Genomic DNA, 21542 nt, shown 5'->3' on the forward strand with positions numbered 1-21542 from the left:
GGCACATTGTGGGCGATGCGTCTACGTGTAATGCATTTTTACTTTCGTCCATGACAATCAACATAAAAGAAGTCATAAATATCCTTAGCGCCTATGAGCCGGTGTATCCGCGCTGCAAACACTAATACCAAGGGGTAACAAGTATCAGTGAGGGCAAAATCATACAGGAAATTGCCCATACAAGACCCTTCCATTCCCACAATAAACAGCAAATGTGTAGCAGCATCAGAAGGGGGCCGCAACGCAATAAAATGGAGCTAAATAAAAATAGTATTTGATTTTAAAAGTACATTATTTTAGAACAAAATTCCCTTTAAAAACAAAATAAAAATTCATAGGTTTGCATGAAAAAATATTGTTTTAAATGATGCAAGCCAGTGCTAATCACACAGCATGCGTTAAAGCAACCTACCATTTAGCACACGGAAGCTAAAAGGCACTCTGTTGTGTCATACCGCTTTTATTTATTGATCTTTACACTGCCGGCCCAACCGGCTACCACCAGTAGAGGCTGTTGGGTAATATTTTTAATGGCGGACCCCCTTCATGTTCATGCTGGTGGACACACTGGCTGAAAGAAATCACAATGCAGCGATCCGATGGGAATCTGTCTGAGGATAGAACATCATCTGGTCAAATTAGTGTTAAAACTGGAGCTTACACAAATAAAACATACACTGCAAATATATATAGTGGTTTTTTACATCAATAATAATTGACCCATTCCCCAGAATCGGGTCATTTAACCGTTTGAGAGTCACGCACATTGGTTTCAGGATACATTATAAGCTCCCCCGGCAGTTTAACATGCAGGATAAAACCAACTGGATGTGAAGATGGAGCACAGTGGCATTAACGCCGTCATTTACGTAAAGGCTGGATAAATACGAACAAATAAGATGACAGATCAATGGAAACGGCAGCCGGCAGGAATTTAAAACATTTCGGAGGCTGGAAGTTTACAGAGTTTAAATTGTTCTGAATGCAAAAAGTGCCCACGGATTATTTAAGGTCAAAGTGCGGATTTGGTGACAGAGCTGGATATATCGCTTTCTTTCGAGCGCGCCGTCAATTAAAAAGCCAACGTGGCTTTGACGTGTTAACGTCACCATTCTCTTGGCAAGTGCCTGCGCCATGTAATGGAAAACCAACCTAAGTTTAGTGCTAGAAAAAAAAAAAATATTTTAAATGCAACTCAGGGGGAAAAGGGGCCTGCAGGAGCCACCGGCATCTAAAGGGTAAAAAGTCATGGTTAAGCAAAAAAAAATAAAAAAATATATATATATCTGTGCTACTGCAGCTGTCAAGTAACATTAAAATAACGTCCATGGCATGATAGACTAAACGGCCTGCGGTTAAGCCTCCGACCGGCTGAGGAGGTTTGTGACACATGCAGATCCCAGGGTTAGTAGGAGGATGGACACGGCGGGGGGGAACTGGAGGCTAAAATAAAAAAGAAAGGCTGCTTGAAGACCACTTGCAAATAAAATACATACATACACACACATATATATATATATATATATAAATCTAACTGTTCATACAGTGCATCATTACTTCAATAACCTCCCAGTGGAACATCCGGAACGGCTCCAGGCACTTGGAAGCGTGATCAAATACACTTTCTTCTTCCTTGAATACAATCCAACAAGCCGGACCCCTAACATATAACCGCCCCCCCCCCCTATTTCCATCACCGGGGTATTTCTGAGAAGGGATTAGGGGAGCAGCTGGAGAAACGTAGGATTAGTACACCCCCTTCTACAAAGCATCCCTAGGGTGAAAACAAAAGATGAAGGGTTAAAACAGGCAGGTCCCTCACCTAAACTTACGGCAAACCTCTAATTCCAACATACAGAAGCGCTCTCTGTCTTCAGCTTACATTCCATCTCAGTCACCCCTTCGGCTGTGGGGACGCTATGCGGCTCTTAATAGGACACGGTTATCTCTATTAACCCGTAGGGGAGCGGGTTGGCCCCTAAATAGAACCTGTTAAGTGCTCATAAGGTGCAGAAAGATTGAGCGACGCCGTTCCTTTCCTGCACTTAACGGCATATTTCAAGGCAGAGTTTCCGTGAGGGCGTCCTCCGCTTTCCACCGAGTATCCACTGTGTGCAGAGCAGTTTGTTATACTTTGTTATTATTTGGTCATTTACATAAAGTGTTTTTTGTTTTTTATGCGTTAAGCTGTCCGAGGAGATCAGGCCTCGTTCTCTGTAGAAGAAGAGTTGGCTAACACAGTGTCCTGTTGGCGGGTCATCCGGTCCAGCTCGTCCTGGACGTTGGTCAGTACAGGTTTCTGTCCTGCGGCCAAAACAAAAATACAAAACAAATAAAAAAATCAGTATCACACCAATTATTTACTAGCCTCGTTCATCTACATAAATCACTAAATATAAACTGTGGCTGCACTTTTCAGAAATTAAATATGTTCTCTTTAAAAAACAGAAGTGCTAATTTTAAAAGAAATCTACAGCTCACCCGATAACACAGATAATCATCCACCACCCAAGGAACACTCTCTTGGGCATTGAAACGGGAGAACAGTATGGGTTTAAGTAACGAATCCTGATGAGCATCAAGCTCCATACATTCTGTCGAGGTCTTTTCATACCTGGTTTTTTGGCTGATCCTTGTGCGTTCTGCGTGGCGGCCCCCCCCGGACTGCCTGGGGACCCTGTCTTTTTATGCAGGAGACTGTTGAAGAAACTGGCCAGGACTCCTTCGCTGGCAGAGGCATCTGTATTGGACGAGTCCAGATTACACTTAATGATTGGCGCGTAAAAAAAGGTTCATGACATCATACATAATTTTTATTGTTCAATTGTTCAATGTCAGTGTGTATATGTATAGTGCTGGGGGCAGTGTGTGTATGTGTGTAGTACTGTAGTGTCAGTGTGTATATGTATAGTGCTGGGGGCAGTGTGTGTATGTGTGTAGTACTGTAGTGTCAGTGTGTATATGTTGGGTGCTGGGGTCAGTGTGTGTAGTATTGTGGTATCAGTGTGTGTATGTGTGCTATATGTACAGTGCGTGTGTGTAAATGTATAGTGACAGATTCAGTATTTCTACTGTATTGTAGCGCCAGATTCCGTGTGTATGTGTGCACAGTGTTAGAGTGTGGAATTTTATACATGCATAGTGTTAGCCAGTGTGTGCCCATGTGTATAAGAGTGTGGTACTAGTGGTTTTGCTTATGTTACAGTATGGCATTAGCATGCGTGTGTATGTCAGCATGTAGTGTGTCTATTAGTTTATGGCGTTAGTGTACATGAGGATAAAATGCGTGCGTGTGTAACTGTAAGGTGCTAATGTTTGCGAGCATGTTACCGTATGTTGGGTGTAAATACGTCAGAGAATGGCAAGGCTCAACAAACCTCAGGCGCCAGGTAAATAACGTGATTGGGGAAGCTGGCTTGTAACTTTTTTGGCTGGCTCCTAGATCCAAACCAAATTTGTTGAAGAAGAAAACAAGCTGAACGGCCTAACATGAAGCTAAAGTGCTTTCCCCAGACACACAGTATCTAGAGAGAATGGCGCTCGCACTTACTTTTAATATTTGGATCTGGTTTCTTTACTGCCGCCATCGGCGAGGAGCTGGGTACGGTGGCGGTGCCAGAGCGACCCGGAGTTCTAGGGGATCCTGTAGGAGCCCGCGCTGGAGATTCCTGCAAGACGAAGCCTTGTCTTATTATTTAATATTTTTTATAGCGCTATCATAATGCACAGAGAGGAGAGGTGTATCTCTCCTCCTGCATCTCGCATTCATTCTTCATTGTATTAACCTCTTCCATGTCTGCTGGAAGGCTGTCCAGCATCTACCCTCCCAGTGAAGTAAAACTTACCGTATTTATCAGCGTATAACACGCTCTTTTATAACTAAAGTACGAAGCTGAAACCCTGCCTGCGTGTTATACGCCGACGAGTCCTAGAGATGCACGAGTTTCAGCCACGTCTCCCTCTCTTCTGGTCCTGGGGAGGGCGCGTTATACGCCGGTGCGTGTTATACGTGGATAAGTACGGTATATTACATGTATTTAGATGAGGTACACTCCAAAAGTTAAGTAGTCATATTTACCCAATTCACAATGCATTATGGAAAGCCAATCCAGGGTGCACAGCTCTTACAAGAAGGGACAAACCTGCCCTCCTTATTTCACAGTAATGTGGGGAGGGAGGATGAATTTAGAGATTTGAATGAAGAGAGTACATACAGGTCTCAAAGGGTTAAAGCTTCTAGGGCTTTGATAAGCAGAATAAGCATTTTGTATAAATACAGCATAGATATCACATTTCAGAGCTTGTGACTATCATGCTGTTGATCCAGATAACCACTGAGGCCGTTCTGGAAAACATTCAGATAGCTGGAAGAAAAGAACTATCTTAGAAGGTGCTGAGTAGGGGTAACTGATGACCCGGCAATGGATTTAAGGGGGGTACAAAATGCTATTTTCCATTGCATGTATTAGCATCTACCAATTCTGATGAAAGGCTGTTCTGTTTATCTACCACCTATTTGGCAAAGTAAAAAAAAAAAAAAACTAGTTCCTCTCCATCTTTGCATTCTGTTGGTTGCTGCAAATTCCACCAATTCACCAAACGAGAAGTCTTTCTGAAAAGCGCATTACTGCACGGCTCATGCTTATTCCAGCACTACTTACGGAAGCTCTCGTAGGGGTGGCCGGCTGCTTTGCAAGGTTAGACTATATATACACAAGGAAAAAAAAAAGAACAATACATCAGTCACACATTCCAGTATTTACCAGATCTGGCAGATCCTATAGAACTTTCACCAAACACATGTTCAGTAATATTAAGTACTCTGAGCCACAAATCAAACAAAAGCCACCTATCCACATACCTGCTGCTTCATGAGAAACACCTGCTCGTCTTCTGCTGCCACCTCCTTATCTGGGACAAGCTGCCAAACAAAAACATGTTAAGCTGGAGAAAAGATGATCCCCAACAGGTCCCGGAAGAGCCTTCAGGCCGCCGAGTAGCCATTACCTTTCTTATTGGAGGCTTCGAGATGAAACCCTCATAGGCATCTTCTGGTTTCACAGTTGTGAAATTTTCATGCAAAATTGCAATTTTCTTCTCGTTGTCCCAACCAGCAGGACTAAAAGGATGAGAGGAGTCAAATGATGAGAGGCGTTCTGGTGGCTGGGTATAAGACCTTATTTCACGCATTTCAAATATACTTCCCTCTATGCCTTAAATCCATTATACTAAACCCCAGATCCCCAAGAAGGAGCAGCAATTAACAGAAAATGTACCTATTAAAAGTGGTATAATCACCCAATTGCAATTGCTGGTCTTAAGTTCAAATGTGCTTAAATTAAGAGTTACTTCACAATCAAGATTTGGGTGCAAATCAGTAAATTCTCGGCATGAGATGTTCCCACGTTTATGCTATGGGTATATATATATATATATATGTAAAGCAGACTTACATAAAGACAGCGTCCTTCTCCACCACTAAGGCAGGACTGTTGAAGTAGAAATTGTACGCTTTATGTACGATATACTTGTACAGTAGATCCAAGTTCTTCTCTTCCTTTACGGACGTATAAATTAAGGCAGCTCCATCTGAAATGCTTAGTTAAGGAAAAGACATGCGATGGAAAAAGCAAGCTTTTTAAGGCTGCACACTAATTTAAAGTATTACCTTCTGTAGACGCTCTCTCCAATGACGTGATCACTGCCAGCCTACTTAAAGCTTCCTAACGAATGGGGAGATGCAAGCGTCCATCCTTAGAAAACTAGGGTGTAGGCGAAGGTCACCGTTTGCCACAAGTGGTTAAATCACCGAGGAGTCACACCAGACAACTCATTGATGACATCTAATTCAATCCAATTAACTGCAGTGCCTTGCAAAAGCATTCACCCCTCTTGGCATTTGCTTTATTTGGTTTCACTACAACCTGGAATTAAAATGGATTTTTTAGTGGGGTTATTTTTATTATTACAGCAATCTTTAAGAGATTCCCAATTGGATCTGAGCTTTGACGAGGCCATCCCCAGACATTTAAACCACTCGAGTGTTGCTTCAGCAGTATGCTAAGGTAATTGTCCAGCTGGAAGGGGAACCTCCATCATGGTCTCAAATCTCTGGAAAACAGGTTTCCATCAAGAATGTTCCTGTATGTATATCCAAATAAAAATCCATTTTAATTCCAAGTCATAATAAAACAAAATAGGAAAGTGCTTTTGCAAGGCACTGGAAATCCAGATGACCATTAGAGTGATAATTAATGCGACCTGCGAGTTTAGAGCCTGCTTATTCCGTCTTGGACTAAGGAAAGAGCTGGATTTTCTGCACTTGGTCTTAAAAAGAAGAAATAAAGGACAGATTATTACTATAAAAAGGATACACTGCAAGCAGAAGCTCCGGATGTGCGACTGAATGAAATCAAAGTGTTCCTCGCTGTAGTCGTGCTCTTTTTCCAACACACTCACTGCATCACACTAAGACACAACACAGAGTTACAAGACCGTACAAAAAAGGCAAATATATATATTGCCAAAACTGCTATTCTGTTTATCACTTTGAGAGCCATATTCTATACTGCTGGGTTAAGAAACACGTAGTGGCTCCTGTTTCGTATGGTGCTATCATATTCCGCAGTGCTGTACAATGGGTAGGCAGAGATATAGTTAAACACCCCAGAGGAGACAGTTTGAAGCACAGACGGCGAGGTTGCGCAAACTCACCTTGGCGCAGACGACTAACACAGGAATGCCGAGGTTGTGAGTGAGAACGTTGTCACCGAGTGGAAGGATGATGCTGTCATCTTCTGTCCCAGTAGCTGTAGGTCCCCTTCTCTGCGGCGACCCTTCAGGTAAACCTTCTGGTTCCACGTACTCCTGGAAATCTTTAACAACTGCAAGGTAAGAAAGAAATATAAAAATACCCAATACGTTCCTGCCTTTTGTATCCGCATAACATGATACTCCATCACAACCTGTTCAAGAACTACAGAAAATCCTGGTTTAAAAAAAAAAAAAAGAAAGAAATTAATAAATCTAGAACCCATTTAAATCTCTGCAATATCAAGAAATCGGACTCTTAACCTCATCTTCTCACCCCAGGAGGATTATGGGAATGCTCGCTGCCCAAAGGCCTCCATGTCTGATTTTATGCAGGTGAATTTACATGTTCTGCTCCGTAGCGGAGCATTTGAACGCTTCCAGACACAATAAAGAAACGTTAAACGCAGACTCTTTTCTTCAGCAGGTTCCAGATCACATCATCACAACTCTTTCACAATTCTGTCAAGCTTAGTGGTTCTAGACCAGGCTGCGTCCCGTATCCGCATCAATAATCTTATGGAGGTCGGAGCGTAGATTTTCAGTCCAGTTGTAATACGAGGGATCGCTTTTCACGGCACATGTAGGGCTCCATCAGCTTCCCTCAGACAATCCAGACAAGAACTACTCTCTATTACTCAGCATAGTTTACTAAATAAATGAGCAATCGCTTCTTGAAGCAAACAGGCATTGCATGAGCTGAAATCACAGCGTGTTATGCTTTGCTTGAAGGGGTCGATTAAAGCGGGGGGGGGGGGGGTAAGCAGCCTGGGGCATCATTGTTAGATGGCAGTCCTACCACGCTAAGCCAGCTCACGGAGGGGCTGTAGATCATCACCAGCATCTTGTAATGATTGCACCTACAGTTTAGCGGCTAGAAATATAGAATTAGGCAGCAGATAAGACCCATTCAGCCAATCTAGGTCAGTACTCGGTCTTAGATTCAGGAGCCATATGCCTATACGATGCATGTTCCAAATGCACATATTAGCATCTACCAATTCTGATGAAAGGCTGCTCCGTTTATCTACCACCCATTTGGCAAAGTAAAAAAAAAAAAAAAAAGCTAGTTCCTCTCCATCTTTTACTTCCTGGGGGCTGTGAATCTTTAAACCCACAATACCACGGAGGAGCATAAGGTCTGCATTAGATGTAACAAAGGCCAATGGTCTACCCATCAGCTTAAAGTCAAGAAGCAGCACAGATGAAGCTTTAACCAATTAATTGAAATCACCAAAAAAAACATCATTAATTGCGTAAGAATACTAAAAGAAAATAGCCGTTCCTGCACATTGTGATCAACTCTTCTTCTCAGTCAAGTATTGATGAAATGTTTTTCTCCTTCACATATTAACCAGGAAACCCCATGGCAGACTTACTCTTCTGCTCCAGCTCCCGCATTTCCTCGGGGGCAATTTTCAGTTTGTCTATGTGTTCCCGTAACACGCCGGCCCACTTCGCCAACGACTCCATAACAGTCCAGGGTCTGGACATGTCCACCACGAACATGGCCACAGTCTCCCTGATCGTATCCGCTGACAGCGCAAACTTTAAAAGGCCTTTGTGGTACAAGTCTCCGTCTAATATCCACACGTTGCAACGGGTCTGATCTGTATAGGGGGGGGAAAAAGGCGTTCGTGTAAAAATGATTCCGTTTACCAGAAACACAAACACGCTTACAAATATTTCTACTGAGGCTCGGTCTCAGTATAAGAGCAGTCATTGTTTTTAGACAATATGAGGCATAATTCGTCACCCAGCTGCTACTTGGCACTAATGGGCGCCGTAAATAGCTGGCAGTTTGATGCCGAGAGGCGTCACTCGACATACTGCCAGCTACAGATAGTCTGTCTGTCTCTATAATAGGAACCGGCACGGGTAGTCAATGCAAATTTCTGTCTACAAGGAAACGCTGGCAAGCTGTAGCATAAAGAGATGACAGCGGTTATCAGCCAAGTGACAGCGCTGGAAACCCCCATGCGCAGTAAAATATTATTATAGATGTTCCGCAGTGCTGTTGGTTTTCCTTTCATTTAATAGATAAACATTAAACATCCATGGACTCGACACAGGCAGGTCGCATATAAGCTTTAAAAAAAGGTGAAGATGAAAGTTGACAGATTTTATTTAAAAATGAGACGCAGAATAAAGCCATAAGCTTAACTGTGGCGTGGCTCAAATGACAGGTTTGTTTGAACTAGTTAAATCAACCATGCCCCACCCAGGCAGACAATCCATCGCTGTTCTGAAGTGGAAAAAATGTATTAAAAATGTTTGGTTTTTCCTTAGGATGTACTTATTATGGCATTTGGCTAATTGCATCTCTGTCTAAGGAACCTTGGGTTAGGTTAAGCTCTGTCTTCTAAGATAAAGAGCACCATGGGAGTTGTAGTCTATAGCTTAGCAATTGATGGATGGATCATTTTATTTTTTTGCGTGTAGTTCTTCTATCTTGGATTGGAATCGAGAAAATCAAACAAGCTTAACGCTTTTCCTACCAGAGGGCAAGAAATGCTCATCCACGTGGGATAGCAGATAACATAAACCATCTTTCTGCAGCTACCTGGTCAGCCACGTGCTACCCCAAAAAATACCGGACAGTATTTATTGCATAGCCCGCCTGAGTAAGGTCTATGGTCAGGGCTGTATAAACTTCCCAATCGCCAGAGACGCTGCCAGTGTTTCCCAACCGTAAGTATTTCACATAAAACTCTACAACATGCCCTCTCTTCTGGCAGTGCCTCGTTGATTAATATCAAATGTGCTTCTAAAAAGCATTTTTACTACACTATACATTTATAATTCCCAATAAGAGGCTAAAGTACTAGCGAAAGCCCCATCCCCATTTTTTTTTTTTATAATAATAATATAAGGACGGCAGCCTCCGTGGAATTTCATCGATATGAAACACAACAGGAAGGCAGGAACAACTTTATTCAACGGCCCAAATATTTTTGGACATTTTGGATGTTCATCAGCAGCACTCACCATCCCGGTCTTCGTCGTGTATATTCAGGTACAAATATTCCAGCCCTCTTCCCTTCTTACTATGCTCCGTTCCTTGTAGTTTCGCCATAAGAGTGGTCTTTCCTGATCCATCCTCGCCTGTAAGAACACAAAGACAATTCACATTAGTAGTTCTGATCGGATACAAGTTGGGACGATGCCCTACAGCATTGGGCTCATTGCTAAAGACTGAGCAAATACAGTTCTGGAAATAAGCAGAGTCACTAGAAGTATATTCACAGGCAGAACTTACCAAGTACCAGTATGTTTTTGCCATAAGGTAATTTTGTTCTTGCCCTGGTGGAAACATCGCTGAGAATAGATGACCTAAACAAATAAATGAAATTGTTATTTCACTGTAAACTGACTCTTTAGGTGGACATGCGGACAGTCTTTGGTACGATGCAATTCGCTACCCTGCGATTGGTCACTCAAAGTGATCTGAAGGAGACGCTACATTGAAGGAAAGTGAAATATCTGATCACAGGCTTCCCTCATACCATCTGCTACTGGGGACATTCAACAAGCAAATTCACAAGAGATCACCATCCAGGTCAAACCCGTGTACCATCAATAAAGGTCAGGAGACCTGTCAGGTGCTTGGGATTCTGGGTATTAAATAAATGAACAACATGGACCCCACAACCTCATAATGCGTGGAAAAAAATTCCAGAGGAAAAGATCTACTGCGCCTATATTCTGGAGCAGTACTAGCTGAAACAGAGAATAATAATATGATTAGATCACAACAGACCCAATAAAAATAACGTATTAAACAAGGATATATAGTGAGCATTTATGCAAACTGCGGCAGACCGTAATTACCAAACTGAGAGTCCACATTTCCCGGCATGGCGTCATGGAAGCACCGTATATCCTATATACAAATGCGATAAGAATTGTTTTATAATATTTCATTAAGCGACTCTAAATTATTATTCTTACTATTCATTGATTTATATAGCACCATCATACAGCGCATCACAACGCAGAGGAGATAAGACATCATTTCAAAGAAAGATGGAGGACCCTTCCCCACGTACATATATTATATTTCATTTTAATTTATTTGTCTTAACACTTTTACTATTTATATAGTGAAATAACATAATGCCCCAGTTATTTACATTGTTATATTTATGTTTGATAATTAATAGCAACAAGATGACTTCAAAATATTATATTACACGAATGGTGTTTGTTTTGACAGCTTCTAGAAAGAAACACTGTATATTTGTATTATAAATCATAAAAGTATGCAGCATTATTTAACAAATTAATAAAAAAAAAAAAAGCATCATGCGATCAGCTTGACACCAGGGTGTGGTATTCCCCAAGGCAGACTACATTTAAGTATTATTATTACTAATAAAAACCCCAAACCAGGCTGCAGTCTTGTTTCATATGCCCCTAAAAAAAATAAATAAAAAAAAAATAAAAAAAAAAGACACATTAACAGAAAGCAAAGGGTGCAAATGGGAAGAAAACCAAGGTTTGCCTGATTTGGGATGCAAAAGTGAGCCACGTCACTAATACACCGCGTGACAAAATCAGATTTCACCGTGGACAGTGATACAAGCTCTATTTAATTTATTATATTATCAGAATATTTATTTATATTTTATATTATTAAATATTTATTATTATTATATTTAATAACATGCCATGATGAGATGATAATCATGAATATGATGGCGCCATATAGAACAATAAATAATAACAGTGGTATATAGATGCCCGCCGCCGTCGTAAAGCAATGTGGCAAGATGACAGATCAGTGGGAGCCGTAAGTACCGGGATATCACAGCCAAAGGCCTACATGACTAAGCTGGCAGGTCTTTCCGACACATTGTATTTCCGCCCCGTCTACCTCGGAGAATCCTGCCGGCAAGCGAGTTGAGGCTGAGCGTCGGCCAAATACACAAAGAGTTTTATGATAGAGTAATGGCGTATCATATAACCCCAACGGTGCTGAAAATAAGCAGACGCATCAATGTACACTCAGCCATGCCCTCTTCCTCTTAAAATATATATATATATATATATATATATATATATATATATACATACATATACACACACACATACACATATACATATACACACACACACCGGTGTCTGCAGAGAACACATCATATTAAATAGCAAAGTTCCAAAATATTAGGGAAGACGCTACTTTATGCATAAGATTTCCTGCGTCCCCCGCACAGCATAACTCGCTAGACCCTATTTATAAAGAGCCGTTCTGGGGCAAATAGTCAATAGCAAACTGCAAGGACACACCAGTGGTTGCTATGGTGACTGCTCCACATTTGTAACTTTGCCTCAATGTGTTTGACAAGTATGTGCAATTAACCACAGTGTCATGGCTGCATTTATTAAAGATGCCAAGGCCTAGGTGCTCTGGGCAAATAACATCTAAAACGCCTTAATTTGGGAAATCGACTCAACTAAAGTGTCACCTGTCACAAAGTGATGACAACTCTAATGAGGCTGAGTGACAGACGCTAAGGGTGCATTATAATGGGATGAGGCAGACATGTGCCCTGTGCCCAGAGAAGAGCCAGGGACTGGGGGTTATACCCAGAGAACCCCTCCACAAGGGCATCATTCTCACCACAAGCTTTGCCCCTCGTCCTCTTCGCCCCCAACTCCCGGTGCCTCCCCCCGGTCAGCGCCCAGCAGCTTCCTCTCCGCCGCCATCTTGCCACTGCAGCCACCACAAAGAATGACATCACCCGGTCCTTTCTAAGGACCCCGCCTTGAGGGCGGCAAGGATGAGCCTGTAGCACATCTTTGGACCCGCGTAGATGCAATGGCTGGAATAGCAAAATATAAGAAACATGCATATTAGATTAAAATGGGTGCGTCCATTTGGCTATCCTAAAGAAAAGAGTGGCACGACCAAGTATTTACAATCAGGCAATATCAGGGACAGCAAAGCGTCTGGGTCTTTCAGCTGGGGCGAGGTCATAACGGGAGGAGCCGACTTATGATCACACTGACACCTGCTGGCCATATGGTAGTACTGGTCCAGGGCTGTAAGCATCATATTGCAGCTGGATGAAGTCACTGTCTGGGGATGTCACTGTGTTATAATAGTCACATGGTGTCACCATTTCATGACATCATTTTTATTTAATATTCTAACCTTGAGGGTGGCTTCAATGCTTATTTGGCCACCCAGATGGGACAGTCTTTCAACAGCCCTCCCCCCATATCAAAAGCAATCACAATAACGTCTGCAGAAACTGTTGACGTGTTATAATACAAATGTTTTGATCTGGATGATCTGTCGGAATTATTCTAACCAATCTGGTGAAGCCCACCAGTTTACCTGAAAACCGTGAGCCATTTCCTGGTGTGGACCACCCAGGTGATGGCTGACAAGGAGAGCAGAGGGGCAATTGGGTTAGTGATGGTTCAACATAAACATGACTATATTAACATTGATTTACACCACATCTGGATCCTTTCTGTGTTCCTATTATGGTATCCCCATTCAATGTAGTTGATTTTTAATGGCATACCTTCTTCAGGGGGGGCTACAGTACAAGTGCACAACTCTACAATGAAATCAACAACGTAAGTCCTGATGTCCCGCCAAGCTCTATCTCTGTGCCGAATAGCAGAACAGCAGTAGAGCTCTGTGGGATAGCAGTGGAAAAATCGTGACTGTCTTGTTCAAAGCGGGACAGTTGGGAGGCATTCAATAGCTTTTAAATTGTATCCCAAATATATTTCCGGTGTTAATGGGCCACCTAGCTGAACCTCCCTCTGGTCACACAATGATATGTTTACCTTCAGTGCTGCTCTTGGCCTTACCCACGGCACCCTCCTTGCCAATGTCCTTACTTCTGGCTGGCGAGATATGACAGGTGGCCACTATATAAGGAAGAGCGGCCCAGAAAGAAATTATGGAGGACTCTGCCGACTCGGCACAGCTCTGCGTACTGCTAATGGGCTGCTTGGAGAGATGAGTGATCTCCCCTTTAACCGTCCCATTGAGTAATGACGTTGCATGGTACCTGAGGCTGCCCTCCCTTGACCTGCCGCTCTAGGCCAGAATATGTCACTGGGGCCACATGAACCCAGTCTTCCCCTGCATGGGGTCCTCACAGGCATCTGGTAGGATGCAAACAAGAACCTTTCTCACCCAAGGGTCGTTCAGTTTGGTTCATATGCGGGGCTGGTAAGCCTGGCGAGAGTACGGTTCAGCCTTAGGACTGCAAAGCTCAGAAGCCAAGCACTCGGTGAAGATTTGACCCTGTTTTATGGTTTTGTGGATGGACCTAGAACCTTTACGGACAGTGGTGGCCAATTTGACCGTGCAGGAACTATGACCTTTTCCACCGACCATTAAATTCCCCGTGTATTTACCGTGACTTGGTCAGAAATGTGACTTCTCTGTCTGGGCAGCATCTTGTTCATGTCTGTGGAAGGTCCACAATGACGGTGGCGTAAAGACCTGGTACAAACACCGTGTGGGTTGAGGGAAGAATGTTGTGCACCATACGTCTGATTCCTGGAAGAATATGAAGACATTTAGAACTAGTTAGAAGTCAACAAACAATATAGGGTTTCTTCAGGGGTTGGCTGCATCATGGACATTTGACCAAAGATGGTGCCAATAATGTCCACATGCCTTGGCCTGGACAATAATGCCTGTGTATATGGACATGTTGCCAAAACCTGGTTTGTTTTTGGGATATATGGTTAGCAAAGCATGAGAGGGACTCAAAAGCCCTTAAGCTCCATGAAAAGCCACACTTCTTAGAAATGTCAGCCTTATTTCTGCCCCTATCTTCCTCTGTTGGCTAAATATGCCTCCTGGACCATACCATTTGCTCTCTCCACAAAGGTGTTGTTTTGTTTTTTTTTCTTTCGCTTTAACATATTTTTTGTTATTGATCAGCAGAATGCTTAAGAAACCACACGGGAATCCCAGGGGAGATCCAGAATAAAAACACAGACATATTAACCATTTCACTGTATAGCAGGACAGCTTAAAACAGTAAGGTTTGGCCCTTTCTGAGCTGGAAAGGATAACGTTAGAATTAAAACATTACATAAACAGTCTTTGACAATATTTTGTATATGAGGTTGAGTTTATTTTTGTAACATTGTGAAAACAAAGAGTTTAATAATATATAAAGGAGAGTTTATTAATAATAATAATTCCCAATATATCACATGATCCTTGCTTCTCCTCCAAGAAGAATAGAATTCTCCTTATATAATAAAATATAAATAAAACCCCCTTTTTGCTTCCAAGACTACCTGACGGTGGTGTATACAAGGAGATTGTAATGCAGAAATGGTCTTATCACCATAGCAACCAATAGAATGTTCCTGCTGATTGGACCAGTCCATTGGTTGCTAAGGAGATAAGTCCATTTTTCAAGCACTGCACCAGAATCATTTTTATAATGATTTTTGCGAATATTCCCAACTATTCCTGGGTGTATTTCAAACCATTGAAAGCTGGGGTGAAATAAAAGTTTCTACTATACCATAAGCCTGAGACATATCGACGGGGCCACATTTTGCTATAAATAATAAAAAAAAGATATAAAAATGAGATTTTTCAGTATATTTTTTAATGATATTTTTGCGTGAGCTCATGTAAAATTCGGCTTGGCGCGTAGAATATATTTTATGGAAAAATCTTAAAAAGTGTGATTTCCTACTTATTTCGGGGAGTTACTTCTTAGAAGGCAAGAGGTGGCTGTAAGCTCTTTGCCCTCCAATTCCATGGATAGGGTGGAAGAAGGCCCTGCTTTTTCTCCGAAACTGCCTGGTTATAACCCGCTATATAAACAACTCTGTACAGTCCAGAATAAATATTTAAGTCCTGCTGATTTGGGCACGCAGATATGAGCCATAGGCGTTACAGATGATCCCGAGGGAAGGATCTTCTAGATGGGGGGGGGGATTAAAGAAAGATTCGTGGGTATTCTAGATACTTTTGTAATAAAGACATCACAAAAGCGGTATAAACAAACATAGAGGACAGTATTTGACACAAGCTTCACAGGACTCAGAGGTCTCTTCTTCAGCTTGATGACTGGTATATTGATATATATATATAGTATTTTTTATATATATACCAATGATATATACTAATATATATATATATATATTTCACAGACTCTAAACATTTTCTGTGGGTTAAATCCTCCCCGAATCCCTCCATATATTGTTATGTTGACTCATCTGCAAAATGACTATATTCCACGCATGATTCCGTCAACTGGATGCGAGGATTCTTTGTTTCCTGAACAAAATGACTAATTGCAGCATTATTATCGGGGGGGGGGGGGGATCTCTTACCATATAATTACATCACATCTATACATTATTTTGCAGCCATCAGATCTTTTTTTATCCCCAGAAAAAGGGTAATTTTTATGGGGGGGGGGGGGGTGTTTATAATATAATAATGAATTTGTAATTGTTTAATTATTGATTTAAAAAAACAAACTTAAATATTAAAACAGTTTATTAAAATGATTTAAACAAACAAAAAAAGAAACATCTATAGACCTGCAAACAAAAGCAATCAGTGATTCACAGCAGGTGCTCAATGGGATACCTTATTAACCCCTTGTGCTCCATAACATACAGATATGATAAAACTATACTTATAATACTATTATTTAGACAGAATTTAGATAATCTGCTGCTCAGTGAGGTTTTTATGTAAGTAAATAGACAGTTTTTTTCATTCATTTGTGAAATATTGAAGAAAATAATAAAAATGTGAGCAGGATCCACAAGGGAAAAGGGGTCTCATCCCCCTGGAGCTCCCAGGAACAGTTGGCTCTTTAAATGAGGAGTCAGAGGAGGAGGTTAGACTCTTTTTTTGAGGTCTTGTAGGGAGCAGATGCAGGGAGGGGACTGAGTCTAAAAGGCAAGGAGGAGGGGAAAGGAAGGAAAGAAGAGCACCAGATTGTACCTCCGAGAGGGGAGCATCTGTCACTCTCCATCTTGCGCTCAGTCTTAGCCCAACCCTGCTGAGGAGTGGATCCTGTCCACCCCGGGTCCTGCTGCATCTCTGCCTCCGAGATTGGCACCGGCTACCAGGTATGGGGTGCTTTAGGAGGCGCTGGTTGTGTGTTTGGTTGCATACAGGGTGTATGGAGGGAGTAGGATTGGGGTTCTGTGCAGATGCAGGCAGTGCTGCCTCCTCCTTTGTTCTGATGCCTCTGTCTGGTGCTGCTGCAGACCCCTCTGCGGTGTTCGGGGATCAGCCACTGCCCCTTATTGTTCAGGATGCCATGATTTGGACACACACTACAGCTCACTTCTTATTTTCTATATTCATTTTTCTTGCAGAAATGTTTTTTTAAATGCCCCCCAGTACCGAGTGAGGCTGGCATGTGGCACACAACACCCATTATTGGCCACCATGCCCATAAATCCCATTACTGGTCACATCTGTGCCCCCTAAACCTGCTACATATACAACCTATGCCAGGGTGTTTGTTGGGTTGTTTTTTTTATTCAAAGACCCTTAAATGTTTCTGAATTAACCCTCTGATTTCCATGGGCATGGCAATTTTTTTTTTAAAAAAGTGTGGGGAAGAGTACTATTTCCATTTTTATTGCATATCTTTACAATACGGTATTGGTGCTAAAAATGGTTAACATATTTTATCCCGCTTGGCATTATTGGGTTAACCGGTTAGTTCCCCCCCCCCTTTTTTTTTGGGGGGGGGGCAGTTAACACTTTGTAGGTTAAAAACCAATGTGCCTGGATCGTTAACCCCATCGGTGCCAGAAAGAGAGATAGATATATATGTATGTATGTATGTATGCATGCATGCCCGGGGGAGGGGGGGGGGTTAAAATCTGCTTTATTCGAGGTCCGAAGTGGTTTATCCTGAGAATCCCCTTTATTTCGATGTCAAGGAAAGGATATGTGCGTGATGGCAGCACATATACCATCTAATTAACGCCCCCATATACAATAATTGTAATTAAATCATTTTGCATCTGGGAACAGCTGATCTCCCCCATCTGTGTTTTACAATCTCATTTAACCTATTGGTTGCCATGTTTGTTGCTGGGGGGGCTGGGTGGAAAACAATGCCTCTTCCCTGCCCCCCACAGCAATGAAGTAGTTAAATTCTTTAATACTCTCAGTAAAACATGTGCCATGGGCTGCTCCTGACAGCCATTATTCTCATTGTTTGAGTATTAACCCCTTGTGCTACTCAAAAGGAGGAGTGCAGCGCCCCCCCCCCCCTGTGTATCAGCTGTGAAGCCAGGGCATTTAAATGAAACAAAGCCAAGAATGACATTACTTGGTGTATTAAGGAAAGGATATTGATTTATTTTCTTTTGGGGGGATTAATTTTGTAGTCTTTAAGATGCTGGAGAAAGTCTTACATTAGAGCGTCAATGTGTGAAGGTATAATGGACGATAGTCTAACACCTAAAATATTCATTCCACATCAGTTGCTTGGTGGCCCCTAAGCCTTGCTTCCCGACTTTAATGAGATCCGAGAATAATTCTTAACGGCTAGAATTTAACTTTACTGCCTATTCCATTTAACAGCCTATTAATAAACCACCAGGACAATAACTTATGTATACTGCCGTACATAAAAGCATTGTTAAAAGCTGTCCATAAATTATTACTTATCAGATATCAGTCAATGAGTTGTGTGGAAAAAATCATAGGTTTGTCCAAAATTGCTTTTTTTTTTGTGTGACGTTTAATAATGGACATTGTTCTGAAAGTGTAATATGTGAAGTTAGATTCTGTTTTTACTAGGCTCAGCATTTTGATTGAAAGTGAGATTATTGGCTCTGGGTGTTGTATGTAAAGATTGGGGTGTTGTGCAGTTGCCATGGCAACTGGTGCAAAGCTGCTCTTAATGCACAGTCCATTGAAGCAATGGCAAGGATACACGTGTTATAAGCTGCCAATGGGGCGTAGCGTTTCGGGCAATTCACCTTAATTTCTAGGTTTTATTCACTTAATAAAGCTTGCTTATTTGGGAGAAGTTACCGTACCTTTTGAGTCCAGTGGTGCTATTGATTAAACAGCTTCTGCCCCTTTGGTTTAACCAGCAATTAGGATTGATTTTTGGTCAAAGCAAGTCAATTAATAAAATTGACAGTTTCACATGTCTGTCTCTCCTGAGACCGTGAAACCCAATGCAAATCACGGGTGCGTATGATGTCCTCATTGGATACACTGGGGATTTGGGAACATGTGGTGGTAGCGTAGGCTTGATATTTTTAGGAGCCAGATCAATTTAAAATGGCACAGAAAGTTAGGCACCAGAACAAAAGGATTTGTTTAGCCTTGGGGTAAAGAATTTCTAATAACTAACATTGGGGGACGTTGGAATCTGTATGTCAATTGCTTGGCGTTTTGTACTTGACGTTATCTGTAAAATTTTTACCTTGTACAGCGCTTTATAAATGAAGTATATATATATATTTCTTTTCCAACAGAAGTAACAATGGGAGCCAAGTTAAGTAAGAAGAAAAAGGGTTATTGTCTCGGTGCTGGTAAAGACGGAGAGTCTACAGAAACAACTGAAGTAGAACAAAAGGAAACCGAAAACCAAGATGCTGAACAAAATGGTGAAAAACCATCTACTGACCAATCTGAGACCAATGGGGGAAAAGAGGAGGAGACGGGTGTAGACGTTCCATCAGGTGAAACTACCAAAGATGATGCCAAGTTAGAGCCAAACCAAGAAACTATTCCTAGTGCGAAAGAAGAAGGAAAAGGAGAACCAAGTGAAAGTTCCCAAGGCGAACCAGAAATCACCAAGGTTTGTTCAACTACGACTCAGGAACAGGTGTGCGAAGCAGCAAAAGAGGGTTCAGCAGCAGAAAAACCTCCGTCTGCTCAGGGGGAACAAAAGGCTGCAGATGGCTCTGACAACTTGAAGTCATCGTGTGGACCTCAGGGCGTTCCAGTGCAGGAGCCAGAAGTCACAGAGAGCAAGGCTGCAGCTGTAATAGAAAGTGAACCTATTAAAGAAACCGTAGTCACGAATGCCCATGCGGAACCTTCTCGGGTATCCAAACCAGCGGCTGAGCAGAAAGACAGGGAATCTAAAGAGGAACTGCCGCCGGTTATCGAACAAACCCGGTCTGTGTCGGAGGCTTCTGAGGAAGTGGTCAAGAAGGAAACTGACAACATTCAGGAGGCTCCTCCAGCAGCAGAGCCGGCTCCTCCAGCAGCAGAGCCGGCTCCTCCAGCAGCAGAGCCGGCTCCTCCAGCAGCAGAGCCGGCTCCTCCAGCAGCAGAGCCGGCTCCTCCAGCAGCAGATGTCAGATCTGAAGAGGCTTCTCAGGAAGCGGTCAAGAAGGAAATGGACAAGGCGCAGGGGGCTCCTCCAGCAGCAGAGCCGGCGCAGGAGGCTCCTCCAGCAGCACATGTCAGATCTGAAGATCCTCAAGAATCAATTACACAGCCAGACGAGCCCGAACAACTCCCTAAACCAGTAGAAGAGTTAGCCAAACCTGAGCCAGAGAATAATGAACCGGTCATTGCACAGTCTGAGAAGTTGCCCGCTCAAGTGTCTGAACCTGAGCCCAAGCAAGAAGATGAGCCGGTGCCTGAAACATTGCCAGCAGAGCAATCGGTCCCAGCAGATACAGAATTGTCAAACTGTGAGAGTCAGGATAGCGATATGGTGAATATCCAGGCCAAAGTAGCAGAAACAGATTTGCGGCCACCATCGGTGGTCTCAGAGGAAGCAATCCCAGATAACAATCAGGTAGAACAAAATATTCCTATCGAGGAGGCAGCTGTTCCAAACGTGCAAGCGGAGAGTGCCCCTACGGAACAAGATTTGAGTTTAACAGAAGAAAAAAAAGCTGAAGAAGATAAACTCGCGTCACAGCAAGGTGACCTAAAACGAGAGGATGATGGCAAAGCAGAACCCGATGCAAAACTGGCAACAGAAGAATGCAACCAGATTGCTTGTGAAAGCGAGTGTTTGCCTCCAGAATCACCAGCGGCAAAAGTTCCTGATCCAAACGTCCATGCTGCGCCTGAAGAAAGTGAGAACCAGGAATTGCCAGAGCCAGAAGAGCTAGGAAAGGAAAAGCTGTCTCCAGCTGCTCAGCAGACCAACGATAAACACGTTAGCAACGGCCTACCTGTTACGGAAGAAATGAAAGTTAACGGAAGCCTAGAAAATGGATCAGACCATGCAATTAGTGACCTAAACGGGCAAAGCCATGAAATTGCGTGCAGTGAATAATAGCATTTGTTTCCAAGTATCAAATATGACATAATTCCTCAAAATGATGTACTGTATACATTGTCAGTGACCAAACGCCTCCATCCAAATTTTAGAAAAGTTTAAAAATAATAATTCAGTTTTCCTACTAAGCTGTAACCAGAACCATAATGTCTTTTTAAAATACTGCAACGTTTTTTTCCGTAGAAAATTCTGGTGCGTTTAAAAAATAAAAATAAAATAAAATCCTATTTATAAACGTTTTCTATCTTTCCACTGGACAGAATCTCTGTTCCTTACTTGTGTTGCGAACGGCACCAAAAAATGTTACCTACACCCAAGTAAAGTTGCAATGATTTCGACCTAGTGTTCGGATCGAAACGTGTTAAGAGCATGAATTCCACAATGTTTTCCACAAATAAAGGTTTCATACTATTATTTACTCTTTGTCTACGTGTCTTTATGAATGAGCTGCGTTCTTCAACCTGACAAGCCAAAAAATATATA

At 42.3% G+C, this 21542-nt stretch overlaps 1 protein-coding gene across 1 annotated transcript; it reads right to left on the bottom strand.

The window, feature by feature from the left end:
• Positions 1 to 2200: 2200 nt before the first annotated feature.
• Positions 2201 to 12548, bottom strand: LOC149299136 (cytoplasmic dynein 1 light intermediate chain 2-like). The gene is made up of 13 exons (XM_089486439.1): positions 12434 to 12548; positions 10070 to 10143; positions 9799 to 9915; positions 8190 to 8420; positions 6715 to 6884; positions 6375 to 6468; positions 5454 to 5589; positions 5008 to 5119; positions 4862 to 4921; positions 4662 to 4703; positions 3551 to 3668; positions 2615 to 2740; positions 2201 to 2304 (listed from the first exon to the last, which is right to left on the bottom strand). The coding sequence occupies exons 1-13, from the start codon at positions 12517 to 12519 to the stop codon at positions 2201 to 2203; spliced, it is 1470 nt and encodes a 489-aa protein (XP_089342565.1). The 5' UTR covers positions 12520 to 12548.
• Between the last annotated feature and the right edge of the window lie 8994 nt (positions 12549 to 21542).

This window comes from Sceloporus occidentalis, unplaced genomic scaffold (assembly GCF_023333645.1).
Source record: "Sceloporus occidentalis isolate IW3139 unplaced genomic scaffold, rSceOcc1.0.p SCAF_29, whole genome shotgun sequence".
Classification (NCBI taxonomy): domain Eukaryota; kingdom Metazoa; phylum Chordata; class Lepidosauria; order Squamata; family Phrynosomatidae; genus Sceloporus; species Sceloporus occidentalis.

Coding starts and splice junctions, on each gene's coding strand:
- LOC149299136 (XM_089486439.1), bottom strand. CDS start 12,519: ATGGCGGCGGAGAGGAAGCTGCTGGGCGCTGACCGGGGGGAGGCACCG. Junction 9,916..10,069: donor CAAAAACATACTGGTACTTG/GTAAGTTCTGCC, acceptor GTGTTCTTACAG/GCGAGGATGGATCAGGAAAG. Junction 5,120..5,453: donor GAGAAGGACGCTGTCTTTAT/GTAAGTCTGCTT, acceptor TCATCCTTTTAG/TCCTGCTGGTTGGGACAACG.